The following is a 26,382-nucleotide window of genomic DNA, read 5'->3' as shown; positions in this document are numbered from 1 at the left end:
CAAAAATGATCTCGTGTTTCCGGTTGTATTCGCGACCACGATGCCCCAAGACCCGCGTAAAATAAATCTCAATTCTTAAAAATATTCTCGGCTGTGATTTCACTACTGATTGCAAACCTTTGGGAATGCTATTGCATATCATATATGAAGAGTTTTTGTCGCTTAGTCGCTTGGGACGACAAACATGGAAGAATGTTCCTATTCTAGGGCGGAACCACGCGAACCTGACATCTCATAAATTAAGAAAACACGCATGCAAAATATCATTTTAATCGTAAAACGGGTACATTGGGGTTATAACTAGCAAGATCTGATCACAAACAAACAGATTATATTAAAAAAAGCTTGAAAAAAACATCACCAAATGACAAACAATTTCGCCGCAGTCGGGTAAACGGTACATACTAATAAGCGGCGGAGGCTGGCCCGGTACTCGAAGTTCGAACGGTAGTAGTGTGAGCGGGACCTTATCGCTATTATTTACTTCCATAGTGGCCAGCGAGAGTACTTGCAAATAATAATTGTGATATTTTATTAAATTCCCTTTTTAATGTACAAAATAAAACAAGCACATTTTACTCCATAGTGATCTTGAAAGTTAAAAAATTCCAAAAAATTCTCCACAAATGTGATGCAAAAAATCCAGTTATTTTCTTGATTTTTTCACTTCCTTTTCAACAAAAGGGCCCAGCGATGGGTCTACCAAGGACCTACTCTATCTAAGATTTTCTTTTAGTAAAAAAAAAAACAAGTCTTTTAAAAATGTTCTTGGACCAGGATATCATAAATCGAAAGGATCATTTGTGATTTTACTCGTGGTCCTGGTTTCTACAGATTAGTCATTTTATTCACCCTATCTGCACCTGTTGTACTAGGATTACATATGTCTATTGGAGGTTAGACGACAAACTGTACGATGCAGTTTGGTAAGGTCATACATAACATGACTTACTGGTAAGAGGAGGGGGCTTCCCCGGCACTCGACTCTCGTCCAACTGTTGTTGTTGAGTGCTGGCGGTAACCCATTCGCTGAACGGACCGGAACCGTTTACGTTTATTGCGCAAACTCGAATCTGAAAGGATAACGTCTAACAATAAAGGATAACGTCTTTTTCTATTAAATACGTGCATTTCTTTAGGCCCTATATTGCCCCTGCGGCAGTCGTGTGAGAAGCCCGCCTACGAAAATATAAGCCACTAGATTTATATAACGTTTGCCAAAATGTTCCTTAACCCCAAGCATTAGTTTCTCAGTTAGGCGTTCCTCGGCATCAGCAGGTGGTAGTCAAAAGCTTTTCAGTTAGACTGTCAATATTTTTTCTAGTGCTCAAATTAGACGTGATTTAACATAAATTACCAAGTTATCAGAAGCTTACGAGAGTGTCCATAGATTCTCAGGAAATCACCTGAATGTAAGGACTTGCTTCATATTGCAACTAAAAAAGTGCTAGGGCATCATATATCTATAGGAGCTAAAAGTGCCTCTAAGTAGTAGCAATGGCTAGGTTTTTCAACTCGGCTTTACTCGTATCAGCAAGGGTGGTCAGATAATTAGCCTTTATTTTAATGGTGGCTGTGAGATTGAAAAGATAGTGTAATGTCGATAAACCATAGAAACAAACTAGTCTAGTAAAAATCACTCATAGATCATTCATGAAGCTGACTGAAAAGTACAAGGGCATCATACGTCTCTAGGAGCAACGCTCATATAATAATACTCTTGACTAAAAACAGCGGCGGCTAGAAGTAACAGGAGAGCATGGATCTATAGTAGCTTAAACATGCCTAGATTCTCAGGAAATCGGCTGAAATGTAAGATTTACCTCAAACAGCAACAAAAGTAATTGACGTCCTTGGAGAAAAGGCCGCGGTGAAGTTTGTTGCGCCGCTTCTTCTTCACCTGCGCTTTGGAAGCCGGCAGTAGACTTAGTTTAAGTAATTTTTTTGACGTCAATAAGTGATGTATATATCATCCTAAATTGAATAAAGAATTTTGCATTTGAATTTGAGTACCTGGTAAGTAGTAGCGGTGGCTAGGTTTCTCAACTCGGCTTTTCTCGCATCAGCAGGTGTGGTCAAGGAGTCAGCCTTTCTCCTAGTGGCGGTGGTGGTGGTGGGAGCGAGCGCGCGATATCTCACTTTGTATCCCGTGAGTGAGCCGCGGTGAGTTCGAAGCGGGGGCGCGTCCCAGCGGACTAGGATTGACTGTGGAGGTGAGAAAATACGTAAACATTAACTAAATAACAGTTTACTGGTGTGTGGCTCCGCTCTAGTATAGGACCAGGATATTTCGTTAATTAATCTTTCGATTTCCTACGACTGAAGAACACAGAGCTTAAGGAAACGATAGGCAACAACCGCATACCGAAAAAGGATTGAGAAATGCCCGTTCTGGATCTCTTTTTCAGTGTTGCTTTGCCACGTGGCTGATGGCTGATGGTCTAAACCTTTGGCGTTTCAGGGAGGTCGACTAAATCTAGACCTCGAGGTCTAGATTTAGTATTATCTAAGTTTTATGAAAATATATAATGATACTCACATTAGCACCACTGGCCATAGCGGTGACGTTAGCTGGGGGCGCTGAAGGGGCATCACTCGGAGTACTGGCCGCCACATCAGGGCTGGGGGCGCCGCCCTCTGTTTTGTAGATTTTTATAACATTATAGAGGTACATTATAGAGGTAGATAGAACCAAATACCTATCCTAGAAGACCTTTATTTTGTATTAGAACAGTATACACACATACATACATATTACATACAGTATACACACATGTATGACAAGATTTAAATAATGTTTTTTTGACAAAACCTTTTAATGCTTCACAGAGATTTTGTGTCATTGAACATGCAACAATAAATCTTGCCCGCACAATGTTCCCTCGTCGGGAGCCGATTCTGGATTAATAAGGCCTATTTTTGTTAATTGACGTCCTTGGAGAAAAGGCTGCGGTGAAGTTTGTTGCGCCGCTTCTTCTTCACCTGCGCTTTGGAAGCCGGCAGTAGACTAAGTTTAAGTAATTTTTTGACGTCAATAAGTGATGTATATCATCATAAATTGAATAAAGAATTTTGAATTTTAATTTGAATTTGAATTAACATGAGGTCATGCATATCATATTGTATTGTGATCCTACTCGTACAACTATCTAAACACGTAGACAAAATTCAAGCTCGATCAGTTTTCTGTTAGACAGAGAAACGGGATATCTGCTTCAAAGTCGAGTTACTTATAAAATTTCACCCGAACATACCCTCATACATACATTATTGCAAGTCAAGTAAAAGCTTGTAAAAACACAAAACAAAAATTTTATTTCATTGCCCATAAAAACAGTACAAAAGTACCAGGACAACATAAATCTATAAGAGCTACATTCACAGTTCCGTGATATGCGTACCTGCAGAAACTCGTATTATGTAATGCCCCGCCGCACGGAGACCGCCAATGGTCGCTGTAAGGGGGGTGGAGGGGGACACATCTACCAGTTGTACTTGGTCCCGGTTACTGTCCACCTATAGTATAAATTAATTGATTACGATAATGAACAAGTGTGAAAATGTCTTATAATTTTATCTTTTTTTCTATCTCGACCGACCGACTCGACCTTTTTCCTATTTCGATATGACGACCTCGGTGGCGCAGTGGTAAAGTGTTTGCCTCTGAACCGAGAGGGCCCGGGTTCGATCCCCGGTCGGGTCATGATGGAAAATGATCTTTTTCTGATTGGCCCGTGTCTTGGATGTTTATCTATATATGTATTTGTTATAAAATATAGTATCGTTGAGTTAGTATCCCATCATAACACAAGTCTAGAACTTACTTTGGGGCTAGCTCAATCTGTGTGATTTGTCCTAATATATTTATTTATTATTCATTTTGTTGAGATACAACATGAATTTAATGTTGGTACTCATTTGTCATGATGTCTGTTAACATGTGTAATTTTCGCTTTAATATTATTATTATATACATAGTCGGCATTGTTTGGTCTATTATATTATAAACTGCTTTATAACTATTTTGTTTTATGACTGTGTGTGCCGAAATAAATGAAAAAAAAAAGAAACACTGGGATAATTAATATCATTTCGACTATCGATACGAAGCTTTTGGCTTATTCACTGCATTAGTAAAAAGTTTTACAAGAATGGCCTGTTCTCATAATACCATCTCTGTCTAGTGATAAATGTTCTCAAAATGCCTGTTTAACAATCTTCCATCTCTTTTTAACAATGAAGAATCGACATGGAATACTAGGAACTCGAAAGAAATATAAGCAGGTACCAGGATAACATGACTGTATAAGAGAGTATAAAGTTTTCAACCTCAGTGCAGTGTATAAGGCCCAATAACGTCAACTTTCACCTTATTGAGAGAAAAATCGTCCATCTCTTTTTAACAATGAAGAATCGTCATTGAAAAGTAAGAACTCGAACAAAACTACTAGGATAACATGACTATATAGGAGAGTATAAGTTACCTACCTCACTACAATGTATCTGATATTTGGTGGGCTCCGGGGCGTCGGTCTCGGGCGCGGCCCACGTGACCCGCAGCGCGTGAGGCCCCACAGCCTCAACTTTTACGTTTCGAGGGGGCCCGTAGGTCAGTTCTTCTTCGGGGGTCGTCACTTCTATTGTCTGTGGAGAGATCGTGTCGAGTTTAATTATAATGTTTGTGTCATTGAAATACCAAATGCGGGCTTTATTATTTTTGTCGCTAGGGGCGCTAGTGTACAGTAAGTTACAAGTGCGCATGCGCAGGCTTTTTTTTTCTTATACGTCAAACATACTGATATGAGCTGTATCGACAGTGGCGCCGACTAGTGAGCGAAGAAACGAAAACTCATTGTGACGTAGTTCTCGTGAAGCACTCTCGTGGTTTTCTTATAACTTTGTAGTCTTGACAGTCTTGAAATCATTTTTTTAAGCAAATATGAAAATGCCATGTCTGTACATAGGAGATAATACAAAGAAATATGGGGATCGTTGTGAGACTAATAGAAGACAAAACATTTTTATTTTTTAGATTTTTTCTGTCTGTATGTTTGTTCGTGCATCACGCAAAAACTGCTCGATGAAATTCGACGAGGTTTTCACAGTTGTATAGCATATGTTCTGACCTAAAATCTGGTATACGTCTCATCGCGATACATTGCATAGTACCCGAGAAATTGACAGAAATAAATTACGAGCCGCGGGTAAAAGCTAAGTTTCTCAAGAAAAACTTCATGCAAAAATGTTTGTCAAAATGTATAGCTATAATGTGACCTCCGAAGGCGGCGACATGGCGTGCTCCGTGTAGGCCAGCACTGAGAATTGGTACGTGGTGTTGGGGAGGGACGGCAGGTTCATCTCGTGCCGCTGAGCGTTGCCCAGCGACACTCTTTCTCTGTTAAAATAATAAAATAAATATATCAGGACAATTCACACAGATTGAGCTAGCCCCAAAGTAAGTTCGAGACTTGTGTTATGGGATACTAGCTCAACGATACTATATTTTATAACAAATACATATATAGATAAACATCCAAGACCCGAGTCATTCAGAAAAAGATCATTTTCCAATTTTCCATCATGACCCGACCGGGGATCGAACCCGGGACCACTCGGTTCAGAGGCAAGCACTTTACCACTGCGCCACCGAGGTCGTCAATATTAGATTCTTTGACTACATACAAGCGCCACCATCTCGTCTTCTTCATAGTTTCATTCGGATTCATAACTAGTAGTTTTCATCGACCACCACTTGCTTCCGCTGAAGGAAAACATCGCGAGGAAACTTGCACACCGGTGGACAGTTTAGTTCACTAGTGTGTACGCGACTACCCGCCACTAGATGGCGGTAAATAGTCGTAAAAGTCATGACAGATGCCTTTAGGCGACTTGAATAAAATCTGACACCAGTGTTAGCAATAACACACTCGATATGATAATGATGATAGTCGCATTTCCTCATGGCTGACGGTGATGGTCATTACGTGGAATGAAACACATGTTATTACTAAGCGAAAAATAAAACATATATATATATATAATATATATATATATGTATAATATATATATTGTTTGACAATGTTTAATAATTTTATTGGAAATACAACTCTTATTGTATTTATTCATTCAAATTTTAACATTTTTAATAATGATGTAAATTCGTCCTCCTAATTTTTAATAGATATATAAGACCTATATTTGTTACGTGACGTCCTTGGAGAAAAGGCTGCGGTGAAGTTTGTTGCGCCGCTTCTTCTTCACCTGCGCTTTGGAAGCCGGCAGTAGACTTAGTTTAAGTATTTTTTTTTTGACGTCAATAAGTGATGTATATCATCCTAAATTGAATAAAGAATTTTGAATTTGAATTCAAATATAGGTCTTAAATATTAAAAATTAGGAGGACGAATTTACATCATTATTAAAAATGACAAAATTTGAATGAATAAATAAAATGAAGTTGTATTCCCAATAAAATTATTGAAAAATGTAACAAGAAAATAAGTAATATTTTATATCTTATATAAAAGCAAATATAAAATGCTCACCTCTCGCTTCCTTTCACTCGATATACAACAGCGTACCCCAGGAGCTCTTCACTCCTTGTGTCTGGTTCTTGCCAGCTCAGCGTCACGAATCTGTACAGTTTTGTCTTATCACTTTTTGTTCAACCATTGAGAAAAATGTGTCTATGTAATTCTCTCCCTCATTCATTGGAGTGCTTTACCGGTTGGTTACTCAGTTCTTAGGCGAAGGTTTGGTAAATGAAATAAGTAAATGGAACATTTCACACTGTTTTACAATTGAACGAATGAAAATTTTCATGAACGAAAAATTAAAAGAACGTATTGAATGAAAACCCTGAAGGAACTCACCGATGTTTAACCAGCACAGCCCTCAAGGTCGCCGGCGCAGCGACCGCGCTCGCGTTCTGCGGCAGCTCGGCCAGCCGCGGCTCTGTCAAACCGTTCTCTATGTCAGGGGGGGGAGGGGGGGACGTGAACGCTGACGACGTCTCCCCTAGGAACTCTACCGACCAGGTCGACTCCGGGTAGTCCGGCTCGGTTGTGGGGATATATGGGAGGGCTAGGAAGGAAAAATATAAAAAAAAAAACTAAATAAAATGAATCAGTATAAAACAAAAGATCATAGACAAAAACAAACGAATTAACTTATTATAGTTATCGCGAATGAAAATAATAATTTAAAAAATACAAACTAAACGCAAACTGTAAGACAAACAAAATTTATGGAAAAAAATAAGAAAGCAAATAAATAATATATAACATTCAAAAATTAAATAAAACGTTCCACCAGTTAAAAAAAATAAAACCAAAAGAAGAATAATTTGAAAGGATTTAGGAATGAATAATTTTGCACGAACACCCGATATTTAAGGTAGCCAATATAATAATTCGATAAACTATAAGGAACCATAGTCCTCTAGTTGATCGAAGATATAATGAATATAGTTATCTTAGAACATGTTGATTGTATATCATAGCATAATACTTAATTAAAAATTTTCTAATAACAATTATTTAACAATATAAATGATTTTGAACGTTGATTCATTTCTCTTAAACGTATGCACGTACGTGAACAACACTAGCTGTACCCTGGAGCCTCGCTCCCGTGGGAATTTCAGGATAAAAAGTACCCCATGTGTTATTCCAGGTTTTATTCTACCCGCGTACCAAATTTCATAACAATCCGTCCGGTAGATTTTGCGTGAAAGAGTAACAAACTATCCTCACAAACTTTCGCATTTCTAATATGTAGGATGTGATTTCCGCCTTTAAACAGGACCACTCAAAACATATAAGGCGATTAGTGATATAAAGCCTCGATTACACAGCCAACAACAGCATTACAAAAGGGAGTTAACGTTATGTCTACCAAGGACAATGACAATACTTTGAGTCGAATAAAATTTTAAGTTCTAAACGTAATCAATCATTACTGTTTTCATCAGGGATCAGTCCTCTGGGAACATTTGACCAAGTACCTCATAAGATAAATAAGGTGTAAAGAATGAGAGGACTGACCGTCGGAGGGCGGCAGCACCAGCAACCGCAGCGAGGCCTGCGCGTGCCCGGCGCGCGAGCGCGCGCTGCACGAGAACATGCCCGCGTCCACGCGCAGCACGCCCTGGATGCGCAGCGACGTGCTGCGCATCACACATTTATTTATTTATTTATTTATTCATAAAAAAGCCCATACAGATTTACAGACTACACTCAAAACATACGTATGTTAGTCAGAATTACATCAATTCATTATTTCAATGGTAGGCAATAACAGCGTTACCATAAAGTCATTAATTACATAATGAGACTAGATAAAATATAGCCTGTAGCGATCTTGGATAATGTACCTTTCTAATGGTGGAAAAATTTTTGAAATCGATTCGATAGTTACGGAGATTACCCGCCTCAAACAAAAAATCGAATAAACGCTCTATATAATAATAGTATAGATTACAAGAAATCATATAGTTCGAGTGAGTAAACACATTTCAAACATTCATCCAAGTGTACAAACATTTATTAAGTACATTTTTTTTTCTAGTTCCATGTAAACAAACTTCACAACGGTGAAGGGGCTGATACTGATTGTAATAAAAATCATTTATTTCAGATTTAAATTCGCGAGTTATAAAAGCTTGTTACCTTTAGTTTATACCTACGTCAGACAAATTCAAAAACCCCCGACTTTCAATATTCATTTTGCCACAACTTTTGAATCAAACATATCTAAGAAACACCGTAAAATTGCTATTAAACAAAAAAACACATTCAAATCGGACAGACAGACATACAGACATACAGACACACTATGCAGTCAAACTTCTAACAACGGGGGTTAACGAGAAAATTATAAAACAAATGGTGTAAGATCAATATTGACGTCATATGTGAAATGTGAAAACTGCAAGTATATCTTGTACTGTACGGTCCGGACTCACCCGTCGACGATCGCGATGTCGTGGTTGTTGGGCGTGATGGGCTCGCCGTCCTTGAGCCAGCTGACGGCGGGCGGCGGCCGGCCGCGCGCGTCGCAGCGCAGCGTGACGTCACCGCGCGCGTGCGCACTCACCACGCGGCCCGCCGGCAGGCTCACGCGCGGCGGCGTCTGCGCACGAAACGAGGGACATGTAGCCCATATTTGAACGGGGATCTTTGACTATGTGCATGTCAAAATAATTTATTAGAAAATTTTAAGATTCTAATAGAAGAAAAAGTAGAATATTCGACGAATTCTTTCATAATTAGATGCAGTATTTAGTGCTTATCGCTAGAGTGTGCATACGATTAAGTTGTGTGTATTATTTAAATGTGTTGCTAAAATATTTTTTAAATAAGTACACCATGTTTCTATCCGCGGGAACTTGTCTTCTTCATAGTCGTAATCCTTCCTTCATTACATGGAACAACAACAACAACTTTCTTGGCATTAGTAATGGAGTGATTTGCCATTGCCTTCTCCGTTTCACACACATGTTAATAATCAACCAGTGTGCAGGTTTCCTCGCGATGTCTTCTTGTAATATACTGTTTTTGTCTAGAATTGATATTGTATGCTGTTGGTTCTCCTTAAAATATATAAATAAATAAAAAAGAAAATTGTCTAGGAGTTTAGCCGTGAAATCGCAACAGACAAACAGATGGACAGATTTTCGCATTTATAATATTAGTATGGATTTAATTAATTAATTATCAATCAATTAAATGCTATATCTCCAAAAACTATAAATGATTTCTCAAAAGACGAAGAACCGAGTGGTCCCGGGTTCGATCCCCGGTCGGGTCATGATGGAAAATGATCTTTTTCCGATTGGCCCGGCTCTTGGATTTTATCTATATATGTATTTGTTATAAAATATAGTATTGTTGAATTAGTATCCCATAACACAAGTCTAGAACTTACTTTGGGGCTAGCTCAATCTGTGTGATTTGTCCTGATATATTTATTTATTTATGTAGTTTTTAACATCACAAACATTGTAAAAAAAATGTTCTTTTTTTGCAAATAAACAATGTATTATATATGATGTACGATGTACGATGTACGATGTACGATGTACGATGTACGATGTACGATGTACGATGTACGATGTACGATGTACGATGTACGATGTACGATGTACGATGTACGATGTACGATGTACGATGTACGATGTACGATGTACGATGTACGATGTACGATGTACGATGTACGATGTATGATGTATGATGTATGATGTATGATGTATGATGTATGATGTACGATGTACTGACGAGCACGAGCAGCGCGGCGCTGTGGTCGGCGGAGTCGCGGCGGTTGCCGGCACGACACGTGTACGCGCCGGCGTCGGGCGCGCGCGCGCTCTGCACGCGCAGCGACCCCGCGCCCCACAGGTACAGCCGCGAGTCCAGGTCGCTGACACCGGGATAAACGACGTGAGGACAGTTGACAGTAAATCTATTGTGTAAATGTGTCATGTCGAAAGCCTTTCTTCTTCAGAATCGTATTCCATATGACCGAGAATCGTGAAATAAAACGCACACCCGACGACTTTCTTGGCATTGTTATTGCCACTGCGTTCTCCATTTCATATAGATGTTTACAAAATTTTAAGCCAGTCAATTTTAAGTCATAAACCCTCATCGAGTATTGCAAAAGCAAAATTATGAACAATTACAACAATCAACCAAAGTGCAAGTTTCCTCACGATATTTTCACCGGAAGCAAATGGTGGTCGATGAATACTATACATGAGTCACATTGGTATACAATCTCATGTGGCACGAGTAGGATTCGAACCTGGAACCGTTCAGTCCACATGTGTCCACATTTTAAGGTTTGTGCACAACCACAAATGCCATTAATCGACTTAAATAAAATCGAACACCAGTGTTAGCATTAACATACAAATAAAGAGAGAAGTGAAATATTCGACGGCCTTGCTTTAAAACTTTATGCTTCAAAATCATAATGCCTTTAACACAGTATGCTAATTAGACTATGGCTTAATTTTTTATGCTTATAGACAAAGAAAGACATGCATAGGTGCCACAAATACAAACAGACAAAAATGTAACAAAAACAATTACACAATACGATTATTTACAACTAAATGTCGCCCGGGGCTTCGCTCCCGTGAGAATTTCGAGACAAAATATAGCCTATAGCAATCTTGAATAATGTACCTTTCCAACGGTGAAAGAATTTTTGAAATCGGTTCGGCAGTTTCGGAGATTACCCGCCTCAAACATACAAACTCAAAAACGCTCACCTCTTTATAATAATAGTATAGATAACTTACCTAAGATCAATGGCTATACCATTATTGAGCCAAGTGATTTCTGGTTTAGGATTGCCTGTTGCTGCACAGTCGAACGTCGCAGATGCACCTGCGAAGTTCAAATAGTTATTTAACCGATACCAAACATAATACAATCGGTAAATTGATTAAAACTGAAGTGAAAAACAGATTAAATTAATAAATAAATATATTAGGACAAATCACACAGATTGAGCTAGCCCCAAAGCAAGTTCGAGACTTGTGTTATACTAACTCATCGATACTATATTTTATAACATATATAGATAAACATCCAAGACACAGGCCAATCAGAAAAAGATCATTTTCCATCATGACCCGACCGGGGATCGAACCCGGGACCTCTCGGTTCAGTGGCAAGAATCTTACCACTGCGCCACCGAGGTCGGTAGAAGATATGTCGCAGACCCTGGGCTCCGACGCTCAACGGCTGATAAAGACCGGTGTCTTTGAGTCTTCCCGGTGGAAGAAGCTCAGATGAGAGAGAGAGAGAGACATATTACTTTTCTTATAGGAAGACTCTAACTCCCTCTCTCTTCTAACTCAAAATAAAAAAAAACAAAGGGTTGCACTCACTCCGGGAGTGCGCGCAGAAGTGAAAACTGGAATAACGTTGTGCATTTTTGACGTCTTACGAATTTTCGATCAGGGTCACGTGTCCTGACGCGAGTTTAACTTTTTTTTACCCATCACAAAAAGTGCACAACGCCGCTAAAGAAGTTTTCACTTCAAAAAATAAAATCAAATCATTTATTCAAAAAATCCAATTAGGCCTTCACAGGCACTTTTTCACGTCATATTCTAAATTAACTAACTCATACTGGAGATATCTCTCGAAGCCGAGTCTGTAACGTCAGCATTTAATATAATTAGCTAGTTGTTCACCGCGAACTTAACGTCATAGCACAGTTGTACCGCACCGCTCCCACCAGGCAACATGACGTTCATCGAAAAATGTGCTTTAAATCATCGTCTGTAGACATATTTTACATTGACAACACGAGAGCTGGCAGTGAGCAGTCCGCCATTTTGTTCATCATTGTAAAGTAAGTCTACAAAGTACGCTTTAAAGCTCAATTTCCAATGAACGTCATCTTGCTGCGTAGGAGCGGTGCGCTACAACTCGCGAACAACAATAAGTTTTTACAAAATTGTGAATATTTCGGCTCCACGAACTTAAAAATTCTATTGTCAAATCACCACACATACCTTTTAAATTACATCAAAACCAGACCAACGGTTCGAAACTTACTACAAACATACATACAAAACATTTTCGCTCGCTCGGTCAAAATAATCCAAATGCAATCACCTTCTAGCACAGTGAGAGGGTGCGGCGTCGCAATGAATCTGGGCGGAGACTCCACGGTCGCCGTCTCTGTGCTCACCACCAGCTCCGTCGGAGCGCCAGTACTGAAAATTACATTAAAATTCAAATCATTTATTCAGAAATTAGCTTAACCTTCACAGGCAATTTTTAAATTAAACTAGCTTTTGCCCGCGGCTTCGAAAGAATTTTTGAAATCGGTTCGGTAGTTTCGGTGGATATCTGTCTCAAACATACAAACAAACGCTTACCTCTTTATAATGATAGTATTAGAAATTATTATAATTTTCTATTGTAAAATGTGTTCACAGTTAACTAGTGCCAGTGTTGGCGCTAAAATTACAAACGCCAGTCTGTCTGTCTAAGAACTAAACCGCTGAACCGATTTTGATGAAATTTGGTTTTGATTCCGCTTGATATCCCTCCGTGGATATCTTTAGTATATACCCATGTCCTTACATATTATAAAACAACCTCTGCTGCGACCGTCTGTCTGTCTGTTCGTGATAAACACAAAAACTACCGCACGGATTTTTATACAGTTTTCACCAATAGATAGTGTGATTCCTGAGCAAGTTTTAGGTGTATAATTGACTGTGTTTTTGCTCGAGCGAAGTCGGGACGCTAGTATATATACATACAATCATACATACATACAAAAAATGTATTTTTGTCCGAATTGGAGAGCTCGCTCAGTCAGTTATATACGAATCCTCACGTGAAAGTGTTGGCGTCGATGGCGACGCGGCACGCGTAGAGCCCTTGGTCGTGCGGCCGCAGCGCGTCCAGCTCCAGCGCGCCGCTGCCCGCCAGCGACACGCGGCCCGTCTCCAGCCGCAGCGGGGACCCGTTCTTCAGCCAGGTCACCTGATTGCATCTTCCGTGTTTTATGTTTCAGTATACCTAACACTATGTACTTTATTGTGTACGTTAACATTGTTATATTACTGATAAAAAATTATACATAAATTTATGTTTAAAAAATTTTAAGCTCTTGTGGCATGATAGGGACCGACACTGTTCGAATGAGTTTCTTTCGGCATTTCTTCTCGGCAGCGGTCGTTCCGAAATGCTAGTGGTTTGTAACTTTGGTAAACGTCATTTCATTTAGAATATGACGTGAAAAAGTGCCTGTGAAGATCTAATTTTTGAATAAATTATTCGATTTTGATTATTTTCATAAAGGGAACAGTTTGATTCAAATTCAAATCATTTATTCAGAAATTAATTAGTACCTTCACAGGCACTTTTTCTCGTCAATATTTATAGTTATTTCTCACAAGCTACAAACTACTGGCATTTCGGAACGACCACTGCTGAGAAGAAATGCCGAAAGAAACTCATTTGAACAGTGTTGGTCCCTATCATGCCAGATCGGCTTACCATTATTGTTTCTTACAATGTTTTTTTTTCTTTCTAATAATATATAAATATATATTGATTCCTAGACTTTGCATGTTTCTTTATAAGTTTAATCTAAATTGTGTTTATTATAACTCAGTGTCACATGTAGCTATACTGTTTTATCATTTTGAGAATGACACTATCGATAAAGCAGATTTGAAATGGATGAACGCCATTAATTTGCACATACAATACGTACTGTTGACGGACCTCAGTGGCGCAGTGGGAAAGTGCTTGCCTCTAAACCGAGAGGTCCCGGGTTCGATCCCCGGTCGGGTCATGATGGAAAATGATCTTTTCTGATTGGCCCGGGTCTTGGATGTTTATCTATATATGTATTTGTTATAAAATATAATATCGTTGAGTTAGTATCCCATAACACAAGTCTCGAACTTACTTTGGGGCTAGCTCAATCTGTGTGATTTGTCCTAATATATTTATTATATTTATATTTGCTGTTTTATCATTGTGTCTAATGGCAGGTAAGACTGTTGATAAAACAGATTTTAAATTAAAGAAACGCCATTGTAATGCGTGATATCAAAATAATTATACAATATTATTAAAAAGGAATTGTTGATTGAGGAATGAGGATTGAAATAAGACTTCTTTTCTTATACATATATTTTCTTTATCGGCACCCGATCGCAATCGTAACATGTTTTTAACCCCCGACGCAAAATGAGGGGGTGTGAGTTTAACGTGTTTGTCTGTGTATCTGTGTCTATATGTCTGTGGCATCGTAGCTCCCAAACGAATGAACCGATTTTCGTTTAGTTTTTTTTTGTATTATTAATAATTTTATCCCGAGTGTTCGTAGCCATGTTTCATGAAAATCGGTTCAGCCGTTCAAAAGTTGTAGCGAAATGAATATTGAAAGTTTTCTTTTTTAATCTGTCTGACAAATAAAACTTGTGGTATTTAGGTAGGACTTTACAAGCCTTACATTGTTTTGGTCCTTCGAGCCGGATTGTACACTTACATTAACTTTGAGTGTAGGCGGAGAATAATGGACCCTCGTGGAGCCGTATACCCTCCTGTCTGGCGGGGAGCTGGACAGCGGCTGGACTCGAAGCGCTACACGAGGGTCAACAGACCGCATGGTGCACGTGAGCAGGGCTGTGTCGCCCACAGCGGTCAGCACTGATCGAGGCCCCGGTATAAGGAGCGGCAACTCTGGAAGACACATGAATGTACATACAGAACCGCTGGAAATCAGTGTTTGCTTACTGCCTCTATATTTGTATGCTGATATTTGTTTTTTCTTAGATGTAGATGTTGTCACAATATCTTATGGCGGGTATCCCAGGTAGGGTTACCATATCGATTTATTTATCACTGGCTTTGGTCCGCGGCGTCGCCCGCGTGTTTTCCCACGGGAGCGGTTATTTTTCCGGGACGAAAGGTGCCCATGTCCTACTCCGTACTTCAAACTACATGTATGAAAATTTTAAGAACTTTGGTTGTGTAGATAGAGCGTGAAGAGGTAACAAACAAATTTACTCTCACATTTAGAATATTAGTTAGGACAAAAGTAATTTCCTGAAAAGACCTTTTTAATTAATATTTCTGTAAAATCATAAAAAGACATGGTACGATGTCTTACATAGTAAGATTTGTATGAAAAAAAATCCACATCATCCACATACCAGCAAGGAAAACCGTAGCCAATCGTGAGACAATGGTGCCAATCCCGCCGGCAGTCGCGACACACTGGTACTCTCCCGCCAGAGACGCCGACATTTTCTCCACCACCAGCGACCCGTTCGCCAGCTGTCTCCTGAAAGAAAGAGACGCAGTGTTATAAAAAAAAACACAAATTTCGAATTCCTTATTCAATTTAGGAAAAATACTAACAGCACCCCGGGGCTTCACTCGCGTGGTTCTTCAAATACGTCAATTAGCAATCATGTCAATTAAATAAGAAACAGTATGGAGCTATGCCGCTGCCGCCTGGCCCTGACAGTAGGGACAAACGTGACAAACCAATGCTGGATGTTATAGTCCAGGATGTGATCCGTACCAAGTCCAATGGACTGTTTGAAGTGGAGAAGAAGCAGGTAAGGGTTCACAAGCGTTTTGAACGCCGCCGCGGGCTATCATTAGTTTATTATATTGTACCATACACAGTGATCAATTTAATTATCCTATTTTATAAATAAATAAAGTACTGGCACAATGTTAATATTATAATAGTTAAATTTGAAAAAATTATTCTTTATTCAAACAAAAAAAATATGCGACACTAATGAAACGCTACACGCCGCATTCATACAGTCGTGAAATTCATCCGAAAGCGGACATTAGGCTTCAAGGCTCCGTAGGCCGCGGATGAAACCTGAGAGATATACGATATTAACAAAATATCCAACTCACCTATGCTTATCTCCAAAAGAGATTCCATGGTCCCTAGTCGGGGAACCGTTGACGCTATGCCTCCAGCTGACCTTGGGCGAGTGTCGCGACGTGACAACACACGATAACGTCACCGAGTCTCCTTCGAGTACCACCGCGTCTTGAGGCTCCGTGCTGAAGATTAGACCTGGGTCGAGGTCTTCGCTACCTGCGCAATAAAACGTATTTTTAAGAACCCGCCGATTGCTCAGCATGAACATCTATCTATAGCACCAATATCATTGGTACGAGTATACTTAATTTGAAAAAAAAATGCAGCTGTGTTCAGGACTTCGTTTTCAGTTTTGTCGCACACAAAAAAAGAAAGGTTACACAAAACTAAACATTTATTATCGTCTTAGAGATCTCGTTTCTCTTCTCCTTCAACGTGTGACAAAATCACATCTGTGAAGTAAACCGTTGGAAAGTTTCAAGATTTGATTACAGCAGGCCTACCATCAACGTTTACAGAACGATTCCAATGCAACTCAGTTCAGTTTAGGCACCGCAAAATGAATCGCATTCATACTAAAAACTAAGTCGATGGTACGAATTTGCTATGCAGCTCAGTTTAGGTCGTAAAGTGGATCCCGTTAAGAGATGATGGTAAGCTCCCTGATAGAAAGACGAAACATGTTATGTAGCTATTGCTTATGGAGATATTAAAACTTCGATTTTAAGTTATTACTTAATATAATGTAATATTAAGGGACGAATAAAAATCTTACTCTTATATGAACAAGCGTCTAATTCACACGTCTCAATGTGTATACATGGCGACCCTGCCACTCGATTTCCATTCGCAAAGAATTGCTCCAAAAAGCAAATGGTATTTGGCTGTTTACAACAACTGTAAACTCCAACCAACTTTCCTACATGTGGTACCAAGTACAGAAGCTACCCAAACTCATTGCAAATTCGTCTCTAAAACCGCGGCATAAAGATGGATCTTTATGCCGCGGCAGGGCAACTTGATATGACTCTACAGCTGAAAAAATTCCCGTCTACATTCGCGCCTAGGAAGCCACGAACCCCAGGGCTAGCGTTAATATTACCTACCAAGCCTATATGACTACGTGTCCCTTAGTAGCCTCGTACGACATCTACGGGAGGATATAGACTGGTCCTATTCTATGGCGGAACCACACACCAAATACATAGAAACCGTGAATTGTACGTTTCGAACTGCAATTTCATATTTCAAAACTGAATGGTTCATTTAATAATGGCACTTCAAGATAAGCACGTATTATACACTCCCCTTGCAAGACTCGATGCTGAGACAAAACGACAAGAGTACAGAAATAAAACAACGTGTGTGTCACGTTGAGACTTGATCACAAATAGTGAATATAGAAAAAATCAAATTCAACATTTAAAAATCTCACAATATTTCTAGAACAGTGTTCCTAAATATAATTAATACAAAATATTTTCATGAATGCAAAATGATATTGTGAGAGACTGGTGTCTGAACTAAGCAGAGCCTGTATCCCAGAACACCAGCCTCTCAAAAAAAGTACAAACATTTCATTTTTCATCATGAAACTAGTACTTTAAAATAGATTTGTCGAGTTAGATGTGGCGAAACTGGTTGTGTTTCGAAGAAAAAAAGATTTCTTTGTATTAAGGGCAAATTCATGTATGACGTATACGTGACGTATATGACGTGATTAAGGTCATACATATGTATAACTTTAATCATTGGCTTAGATAACTAAATAAATCTCTTATAGTTTATGATATTTTTTTTAGTTTCCGCTAAGAAATAAGTTGATAAAAATGTGATGGTGGCGCCAGTCTGCGGCTAGGTGCGGCCTTAAGTACTGGTAAAACAGTAAACAGGACATAAAGTTACTCTGCGTGAATTTCTATGGGGTGCGGTAATAGCCGCGAGTTTGCAATGAACTTGTGTAGGTTGATGTGCTGTTGACTGTCAAAATCAAATCAAAATCAAAATCAAATCATTTATTCAGAAATTAGGCCTTCACAGGCACTTTTTCACGTCATAATCTAAATTAAATGATGTTTACCAAAGCTACAAACTACTAGCATTTCGGAACGAACACTGCTGAGAAGAAATGCCGAAAGAAACTCATTCAAACAGTGTTGGTCCCTATTATGCCAGAAGGGCTTACCATTTTTTAAATATAAATTTATGTATAATTTTTTATCAGTAATATAACATGTAAGTACATAATAAAGTACATGGTCAAAAGGTATACTCAAACATATTATGATTGTGATCAAGTGCTGATGAAAGGAAAATATATATACTTATATATATATGTATAATTAACCAAACAAAAAAAAAACTTTTAATAAAAGATCGAGCTGACCAGTTCCCCCGGCAGCACCCGTTCACGAGTTGACGCGTGAGTCAGCCATCGCGAAGCTCAACCACAATAGAGGGAACCTCCCGACCCGATCCACGACGCCGCTACCGGTTTGACCATTTGAATGTGCATGACATACTCGATCCCCATAATCTAACATAATAGATACCTATGTTACTTTCAGACACTTGAAGATCACAAATCACGTATATGTTTTACAAGTAAATGTCAAAATATATGTAATAAACATGTCAAGAAAATATATAATAATAAAAAAAATTAAAATCAAGTGTGAGAGGTGGAAGTTTTAGGAAGGGTCCAAGGTTTTTTATCATTTAAATAGTCGCTAATCGTGTAATAAGCATTAGCCATGAAAGTATTTTTAATATATGATTTAAATTTTGGCATTGGCAAGTTAATAGCCTCTTCAGGGAGTTTATTGAACAATTTTACACTTTGACCCACGAAAGACCGCCTAACCTTTTTAAGTAAACAAATACGCAGGTCTTTAAGCACATTACAAGGTAAAGGTACTGTCTGTACTTTGTTAAGGTACAGACAGATACACAGATAGACACGTTAAACTTATAACACCCCTTTTTTTGCGTCGGGGGTGAAAAACAGCGTATTAGACCGTGCAAAGCCGGAACGGATCGCTAATTAAAACTAAATCAATCAATATATAACTAAATCAATATTGTAAACAAAAAATGTTTTTTGTTACAATTCTTAGCTTTGATTAATGCTATGTTAATTCTTTTTATAACGTTAATTATTTTTATATTCTTTGGTGTTCTATGCTCTGCACGGTCGATGTTTTGCACTTAAGTACTTAGAGTACTTATAGATGAAGTATTTGTTTTTATAACGTCGTTAATATAAAAGGTTATTTGTACTTAATTATTATTATACATAGACGTTTGTCTGTCTGTCTGGATATTATACGGGAGGAACGACAAAAGAGGTATTGGGATACAAAAAGCTATTGCCATTTAGGGTGTTTTTATTAATTTATTGAAAGAAATCAAAACCTAAATTTATTTTAATTGATTTCTTTTTTCACAATAGGTAATCGAAACGCTACCAGGTCTTCCTAGTGTTATCCCTAGTATTTTCGTAGAATTTGTGTCTTCAACAATCCTACGATAGGTTTTCGGTGGTAACTAATACAGTTACCCTATTCTACTAATATTATAAACGCGAAAGTTTGTGAGGATGTATGTGTGTAAGTTTGTTACTCTTTCACGCAAAATCTACCGGACGGATTGTTATGAAATTTGGTATACGGGTAGAATATAACCTGGAATAACGCATAGGGTACATTTTATCCCAAATTTCCAATGGGAGCGAAACCCCGGGGCGCAGCTAATTATTTGTAAATAAAAAGTTATTACAACCTTCCAATTATGTTTTATCCGTGTTATAACTTTGCAAATCTAGACGACTTCCGTGGCGTCGTGGTCACAACGCCCGTCCTTTATCTGGCGTTCCTCAAATATTTGTACTTTTGATTACAGACATTCGTCTACATTTCTAGATGTGTTGAGACCGTCTCTGTGTGCGTATCCATAGAACCCGCGATACAAGCTTTATTTAGAATACTGACATCTAGCGGCAACTAATCGCATACATGAACTTAACTGTCAACCAGTGTGCAGGTTTCCTCACGATGTTTTCCTTCACCGGAGTCATGTGGCTATGAGACTTTACACGAGTAAGATTGATATACAAACACATGTGGCACAAGTAGGATTTGAACTTGGGACCATTCGATCACAGGCGGTCTAAACCACTGAACCACCACCGCCTCACTTTAACGGAGCGAGCCGAAGGTAAAATCTAATGTGCAATAAACATTTTACATCTATTCAAACTTGCTCACTTCAAAATTGTTCAGGCTAGACGAAGAGCTAGATCATAAAAATTCAAACTCCAATCACATTCAAACTCGCAACACTGCATAGATATTTAATTCCTCTATCAGCACAGAGAAAATGGCATCTCTGTGTTTGATAGACGAATTAAATATGTATTAAGATATGCTTTGTTAAATACGATTTTACCGATGGTTTATACGTACACAAGTTTATCTGTTATACAAATTGAAAAACCCCCGACTTTCAATATTCATTTCGCTACAACTTTTGAACGGCTGAATCGATTTTGATCGAACATATCTAAGAACCACCGCATAAAAATTAGCTATCAAATAAAATAAACCGCATTCAAATCGTTTCACCCGTTGATGAGTAACGGTGCCACGTACACAGACTGACAGACAGACAGACACACGTACCGGTCAAACTTATAACACCCCTCTTTTTGCGTCGGGGATTAAAAATGTGAGTGTGCTCAACTTAATATTTTACCTACGTAGTTAGCTCTTTTATTTATTATTGTTTTAATCATAAATGGAGTGTGTATCCTTACCATGTTATACACAAAGTCCTCTGTCGCGTCTGTCTGTTCGCGATGAACCCAAAAACTGCTGCACGCATTTTTATGCGATTTTCACCAACATATAATGTGATTCCTGAGAGGTTTAGGTGTATCATATACTAGATGTTGCCCGGGGCTTTGCTCCCGTGGGAATTTTGAGATAAAATATAGCCTATAGCAATCTTGGCTAATGTACCTTTCGAATGGTGAAAGAATTTTTGAAATCGGTTCGGTAGTGTCGGAGATTACCCGCCTCAAACATACAAACTCACAAACGCTTACCTCTTTATAAAAATTGTATAGATTATTGTGTTTCAGCCGAGCGAAGCCGGGACGGGCCGCTAGCAGATTATAATTTATCCAATATCAATTGTTTTCTTTACACACTTTTCCCTGTATGCGTTCTACACTGTTTGAGCGCACTATAGCGCCTATTACTTTCAGGCTTCAGCTAAAAATCTGTGATTACTCACCGAGCAATTAATCCCACCAATGAGCTGTGGCCTTTACCAAATCCAGATCTAAAATTGCAATGTACCGTCTTAATAAATGAATCCCCAGTGAAATAAAAATAGCTTAATTTTCGACCTTTAACGCACTTCCTCATCGGAAGGGCCACTTCCCGACCCTCGGATTCCGAAGCATTCATATAAAAATAAATCATTTGATAATTGTCGTTTGGACTACAAATTCGCCACAGTTTCTCAAACTGGCGAGCGCAAATCAATACAAATAGACCTGGTTACAGACAGGGTTCGTTTACGAACTTCTGACTGGAGCCAGAATCCCGAATTTCACACAATCGAAATCAGTTTACAATCGAAACTTTTAAACTTTAATGAGTTTCTTAATTTTCGATAAACATATATATTATTGATAATCTCTTCGATTGTGAAACAAATCGTTAACTTTTATCGATTGGGAAAAAAACTGAATCGAAAACTTGGCGAGTAACAATCCAACCTTAATAATATTACTAATGTGAAAATGTGTTTGTCCTTCTTATACATCAAAACGTAATATTGGATTAAAGTATTCTCTATTGTGTTTAATGTATTGAAAGTGTATAATTTAATGAAATTATTGTGATTTGTATCTAGAATTAAATTAAATAACATAGGAAGGAAGGAGCGGAGTCTCCTGGCACAAGCATATTTTAGCTTAAAAGGAGGCTCCAGCAACATGCACAACCATTGTAATTCATAGATACCCAATAAACATATTTTATTTTTATTTTTTTAAGTAAGTTGGATTAAAGTAAGATGGAGAGCTGGGGAGTGAATAGGCCACTTCAACCCGCGGGCAACAGCAAGTTTTAAATAAACATGTATCAAATTCAAATCATTTATTCAGAAATTAGACCTTCACAGGCACTTTTTCTCGTCAATTATCATATAAATAGTATACATTTTACAAAACCAATGTTAATGACTTTATTTTTCCACAATTTTATTATAGTACAGTGGGCAAAGGCGTATGGGGTTGCCTGATATTAAACGAACACCAGAGACTATAAGTGTAGCAGTAAATTTAGCATTAGCATACAAACAATAATTCATCCATTCTACTTGGGGCAAAAATACATTTCTTGTATGTATGTAGGTTTTTTTTTTTATTGGGACAAATCACACAGATTGAGCTAGTCCCAAAGTAAGTTCGGGACTTGTGTTATGGGATACTAACTCAACGATACTATATTTTATAATAAATACATATATAAATAAACATCCAAGACCCGGGCCAATCAGAAAAAGATCATTTTCCATCATGACTCGACCGGGGATCGAACCCGGGACCTCTCGGTTCAGTGGCAAGAACTTACCACTGCGCCACCGAGGTTGTCAAAAGGTAGGTATGTATACATATACATTAAAAGGTATGTAGAGTCTGTCAATGGAATTTTTAAGATCGCGGAGCATCAACATCGGTTCAGTTCGTTTTTGAAATATTCACAATTTTGTAAAAAAAATATTGTGCTCGCGATGTCTATGTTCGCGGCGAACAACTATTTAAAATAAAATGTCCTAATTTAAGTATAAATTGCACACATTTTGAGAACCACTGAATCAGACCACACCATTGTGTAGCCCGCATGCGCGGCACTTACAAATCACCGATAATTGTGCGCACGGGCAGACAGACGTACAAATATTTATTTTATTGGAGTGGGGCAGATGGCTCGGCTAGTTTTTGTGGCTATTGACATAAATAAATAAATAGCACGTACCGAAACGAATATAGGGACTATTTATCGCAAATAAATGTATTCTACGTACAGGCATCAGCACATCAAGCTACACAAATTCATTGCAAATTCACCTCTATTAACGCAGCATAAAGACATTTGCACAACTTGATTGTTTATTGTACACTTTGGTTGATATAACTTTGTAACCTAACTAATATTATAAATGCGAAAGTAAGTTTGTTTGTTACCTCTTCACGCTCTATCTACTTAAACAATCTTCTTGAAATTTGGTATACACGTAGTTTGAAGTACGAGGAAGGACTTAGCAGGTACCGCTTCATCCCGGAAAAATAGATTTCCGGGAAAGTCACGCGGGCGAAGACGCGGGCAAAAGCTAGATATTAAATAATTGCTTTACATTAAATTTGTATGAACCTAAAGAAATAAGTACCTAATTTGACTTACATAATAACCTATTTCCAATCGAACTATATTGATCAATGTTTGCAAATAAAGCGCTCATTTTTCGCAAATCACTAATACGGACAGACAGACAGACACGAAACTTTGACAGAGGCTCAACAGAGGCAGATGTTAACCCAGGTAGTTATCATTGACAATGCAGTGTTTACAACGCTCTCGCTTGGATGTGTAGAAATATAATTATTTCACCCACACAGCTGCTGGTTAGCACGAGTTATTGCGAGAACTTAATCGTATTGACAAGACCATTTATATAGAAAACTAGCTATTGCCCGCGGCTTCGCTCGCGTGAATTTGCCACGGGTACCGTTATTTTTACCTTCTCCGTATTTCAAACATGCATTATGCATGAAAATTCAAAAAGATTATTTGTCCAGGTATAAATGTGAAAAGTTATTTGTTAAATAAACAAACACTTTCCCATATTAGTTAGAAAATATTTATATATGACTAGCTGTTGACCAGCTCCGCCCGCGGTAGCCGGGGTGTCCACAGTTCACAGAATCACTTCTTCATCGAATTTTTTTTTGTGTTCTCAACATCTAGAAGCTTGAATAAAAATAATCGGTAAATCAGTTCTGCTTGAAATAATTAGGTTAGATAAGAACATGTTAATAAAGTTTAAGTAACTTGAGATATAATTTTTTTTTTCTGCGTTACGTGCTTTCGATGAAGAGTCATGAACACGGATCATTTACTATAGCAATTATTCACTACAACCCTAAAAATCTTTTTTCATTATAATGTTAGTATGGATAATGGCCCTTATTTAACACTAGCGTCTCGCCTCGGCTTCGCTCGGGTAAAACTACAATAAAAAGTAGCATATGTCACTCCTGAAGGTTTCGCCTCTCTCTGTGCATATCCAGTGGTGTTTAAGTTTATTCATTACAAACAAAAATATAAATCTTTTCTCTTTTTAATATTAGTATGGATGTACATGTTAAAGACAAAGATTATTTATTTGCACAAATATGAGTTTACATTTTATTACAATGTGGTGTTAAAAGAAGAACTTAATCCTACATGTTTCACCGTCCACGGGTATGCGAATTTAAATGCAGAGCATGCTATCGTCCCACAAAACAAAATCGAATAAATAAAAGTAACTAAATTAACTAAATTTTCAACTAAATCTATCATTAAAAAATCGTTCAAATTATAATAACATTTATCAATCAGCAAGGACCTGAGGTGCTTTTTAAATAAATTTTAATTCAGACCTTTAATTTGTTGTGGAATTTTGTTATAAATTTTAAGTGCCATACATACAATACTTTTACTGAGTGATGCCGTTTTAGAAGGGTGTAATGTAAACATAGTCTATACTGATGTGTTAATATAGTTAAACTGATGTGATATTCACATCAGAAGAATACAGCATCAATTTTGATGAGCTTACCATACCGCTTCCTACAAAACGCATCTGGGCCGCGCGGAGTGGATTGGCAATCGACCTAATATTGGCGCTGACTCAGCTGTTTCAAGTGCAAGCGCACGGGCGATAGAAAAAAAAAACATGAGGAAGTTTTAATCTTCGTAAAATGTCTCAGAAGGCCTACCACGAAACATATAAACACGTAGCTCGTTACTAACGTCCACATGGTGTCTCTTTTTCCCATATCGTGTAAGCGTCTTGTATAAAAAAAGAGAACGCGTGAACGCAAAGACGTGTTACGCGTTTTAGGTTTCACGGTAGCCCCCAGATTCGAAACCTAAACCTGTGCCACGTGAGGCATACCTTTTTTACGTTAACCGTTGGTAAAATAGTCACAGAATGAGGACTGATGTCGTCTCCAACCAGCAATAATATGCTGACACAGTTCCTAAGAGAACACGGGAAGATACGAGAGCAGAGAAATAAATTGAAAGATTTTTTATATTCCAAATAGACTTTAAACACAAGTTTAATTAAAAAAAAAAAAAAAAACATTTTTTTAAAATCCTGAAACATGCATAAAAAGTGGACACAAAGGTAGAAAAATATCCAATTGGACTACAAGATGGATTTTAGTGGACGCAGACGTCATAATAAGATTAATAAGGATTCGGCAAGTCCCGAGCAATAGGAAAGGACTTCACAGAACGACTTCGGTCTGCCAAGTTGAGCCATTGAGTATTCCAAATACCGCCACTTTGGAAGTTTATTCCGCATTCACACCGAAACAAATCTTCAGAACAATTCTTTAAAAATAATTAAAAACCCATCTACTTCCATCAAATATTTGACAACGCGACATTCTTTGTGACTTTTTGTCTGAATTGACTTGTAAGAAAAGACACTTCTGGAATAAATGTCCCTAGTTTTTTTTCTTTAATAAATTTATCCGGCATCCGCGGCAGACCAGCGTCGTGACTATCACCAGGTCCTATGGCATATTCTGAGCAGAGGCCGTTTTGATTTGTGTGTAATTGTAATTGTAATCATCAAAGTTTTGTTGTAACTAAATAAACGATTTTTTTCTGTTTTTTCTTTACAATACGAAAC

The 26,382-nt window shown here is 38.1% G+C and overlaps 1 protein-coding gene across 3 annotated transcripts in view; it reads right to left on the bottom strand.

Annotated features, from left to right (window-relative positions):
• Positions 1 to 26,382, bottom strand: part of fra (frazzled) — a 101,867-nt gene that overhangs the window by 15,864 nt on the left and 59,621 nt on the right. For 2 of the 3 annotated variants that reach the window (XM_053765446.1, XM_053765447.1), the window contains exons 2-18: positions 16,431 to 16,617; positions 15,704 to 15,834; positions 15,037 to 15,230; positions 13,369 to 13,517; positions 12,636 to 12,736; positions 11,306 to 11,393; positions 10,278 to 10,419; positions 8,966 to 9,132; positions 8,046 to 8,167; positions 6,873 to 7,083; positions 6,546 to 6,635; positions 5,275 to 5,395; positions 4,489 to 4,644; positions 3,402 to 3,516; positions 2,540 to 2,637; positions 2,014 to 2,205; positions 953 to 1,073 (exon numbers count right to left, since the gene is read on the bottom strand). In XM_053765446.1, coding sequence (XP_053621421.1) covers positions 953 to 1,073; positions 2,014 to 2,205; positions 2,540 to 2,637; positions 3,402 to 3,516; positions 4,489 to 4,644; positions 5,275 to 5,395; positions 6,546 to 6,635; positions 6,873 to 7,083; positions 8,046 to 8,167; positions 8,966 to 9,132; positions 10,278 to 10,419; positions 11,306 to 11,393; positions 12,636 to 12,736; positions 13,369 to 13,517; positions 15,037 to 15,230; positions 15,704 to 15,834; positions 16,431 to 16,617 — 2,385 coding nt within the window. The remainder of the gene's footprint in view (positions 1 to 952; positions 1,074 to 2,013; positions 2,206 to 2,539; positions 2,638 to 3,401; positions 3,517 to 4,488; positions 4,645 to 5,274; positions 5,396 to 6,545; positions 6,636 to 6,872; positions 7,084 to 8,045; positions 8,168 to 8,965; positions 9,133 to 10,277; positions 10,420 to 11,305; positions 11,394 to 12,635; positions 12,737 to 13,368; positions 13,518 to 15,036; positions 15,231 to 15,703; positions 15,835 to 16,430; positions 16,618 to 26,382) is intronic. The other variant, XM_053765448.2, reaches the window with a different exon arrangement.

The sequence above is a fragment of the Plodia interpunctella genome, chromosome 27, assembly GCF_027563975.2.
Source record: "Plodia interpunctella isolate USDA-ARS_2022_Savannah chromosome 27, ilPloInte3.2, whole genome shotgun sequence".
NCBI classification, from domain to species: domain Eukaryota; kingdom Metazoa; phylum Arthropoda; class Insecta; order Lepidoptera; family Pyralidae; genus Plodia; species Plodia interpunctella.
This window is presented reverse-complemented; position numbering and strand designations above follow the sequence as displayed.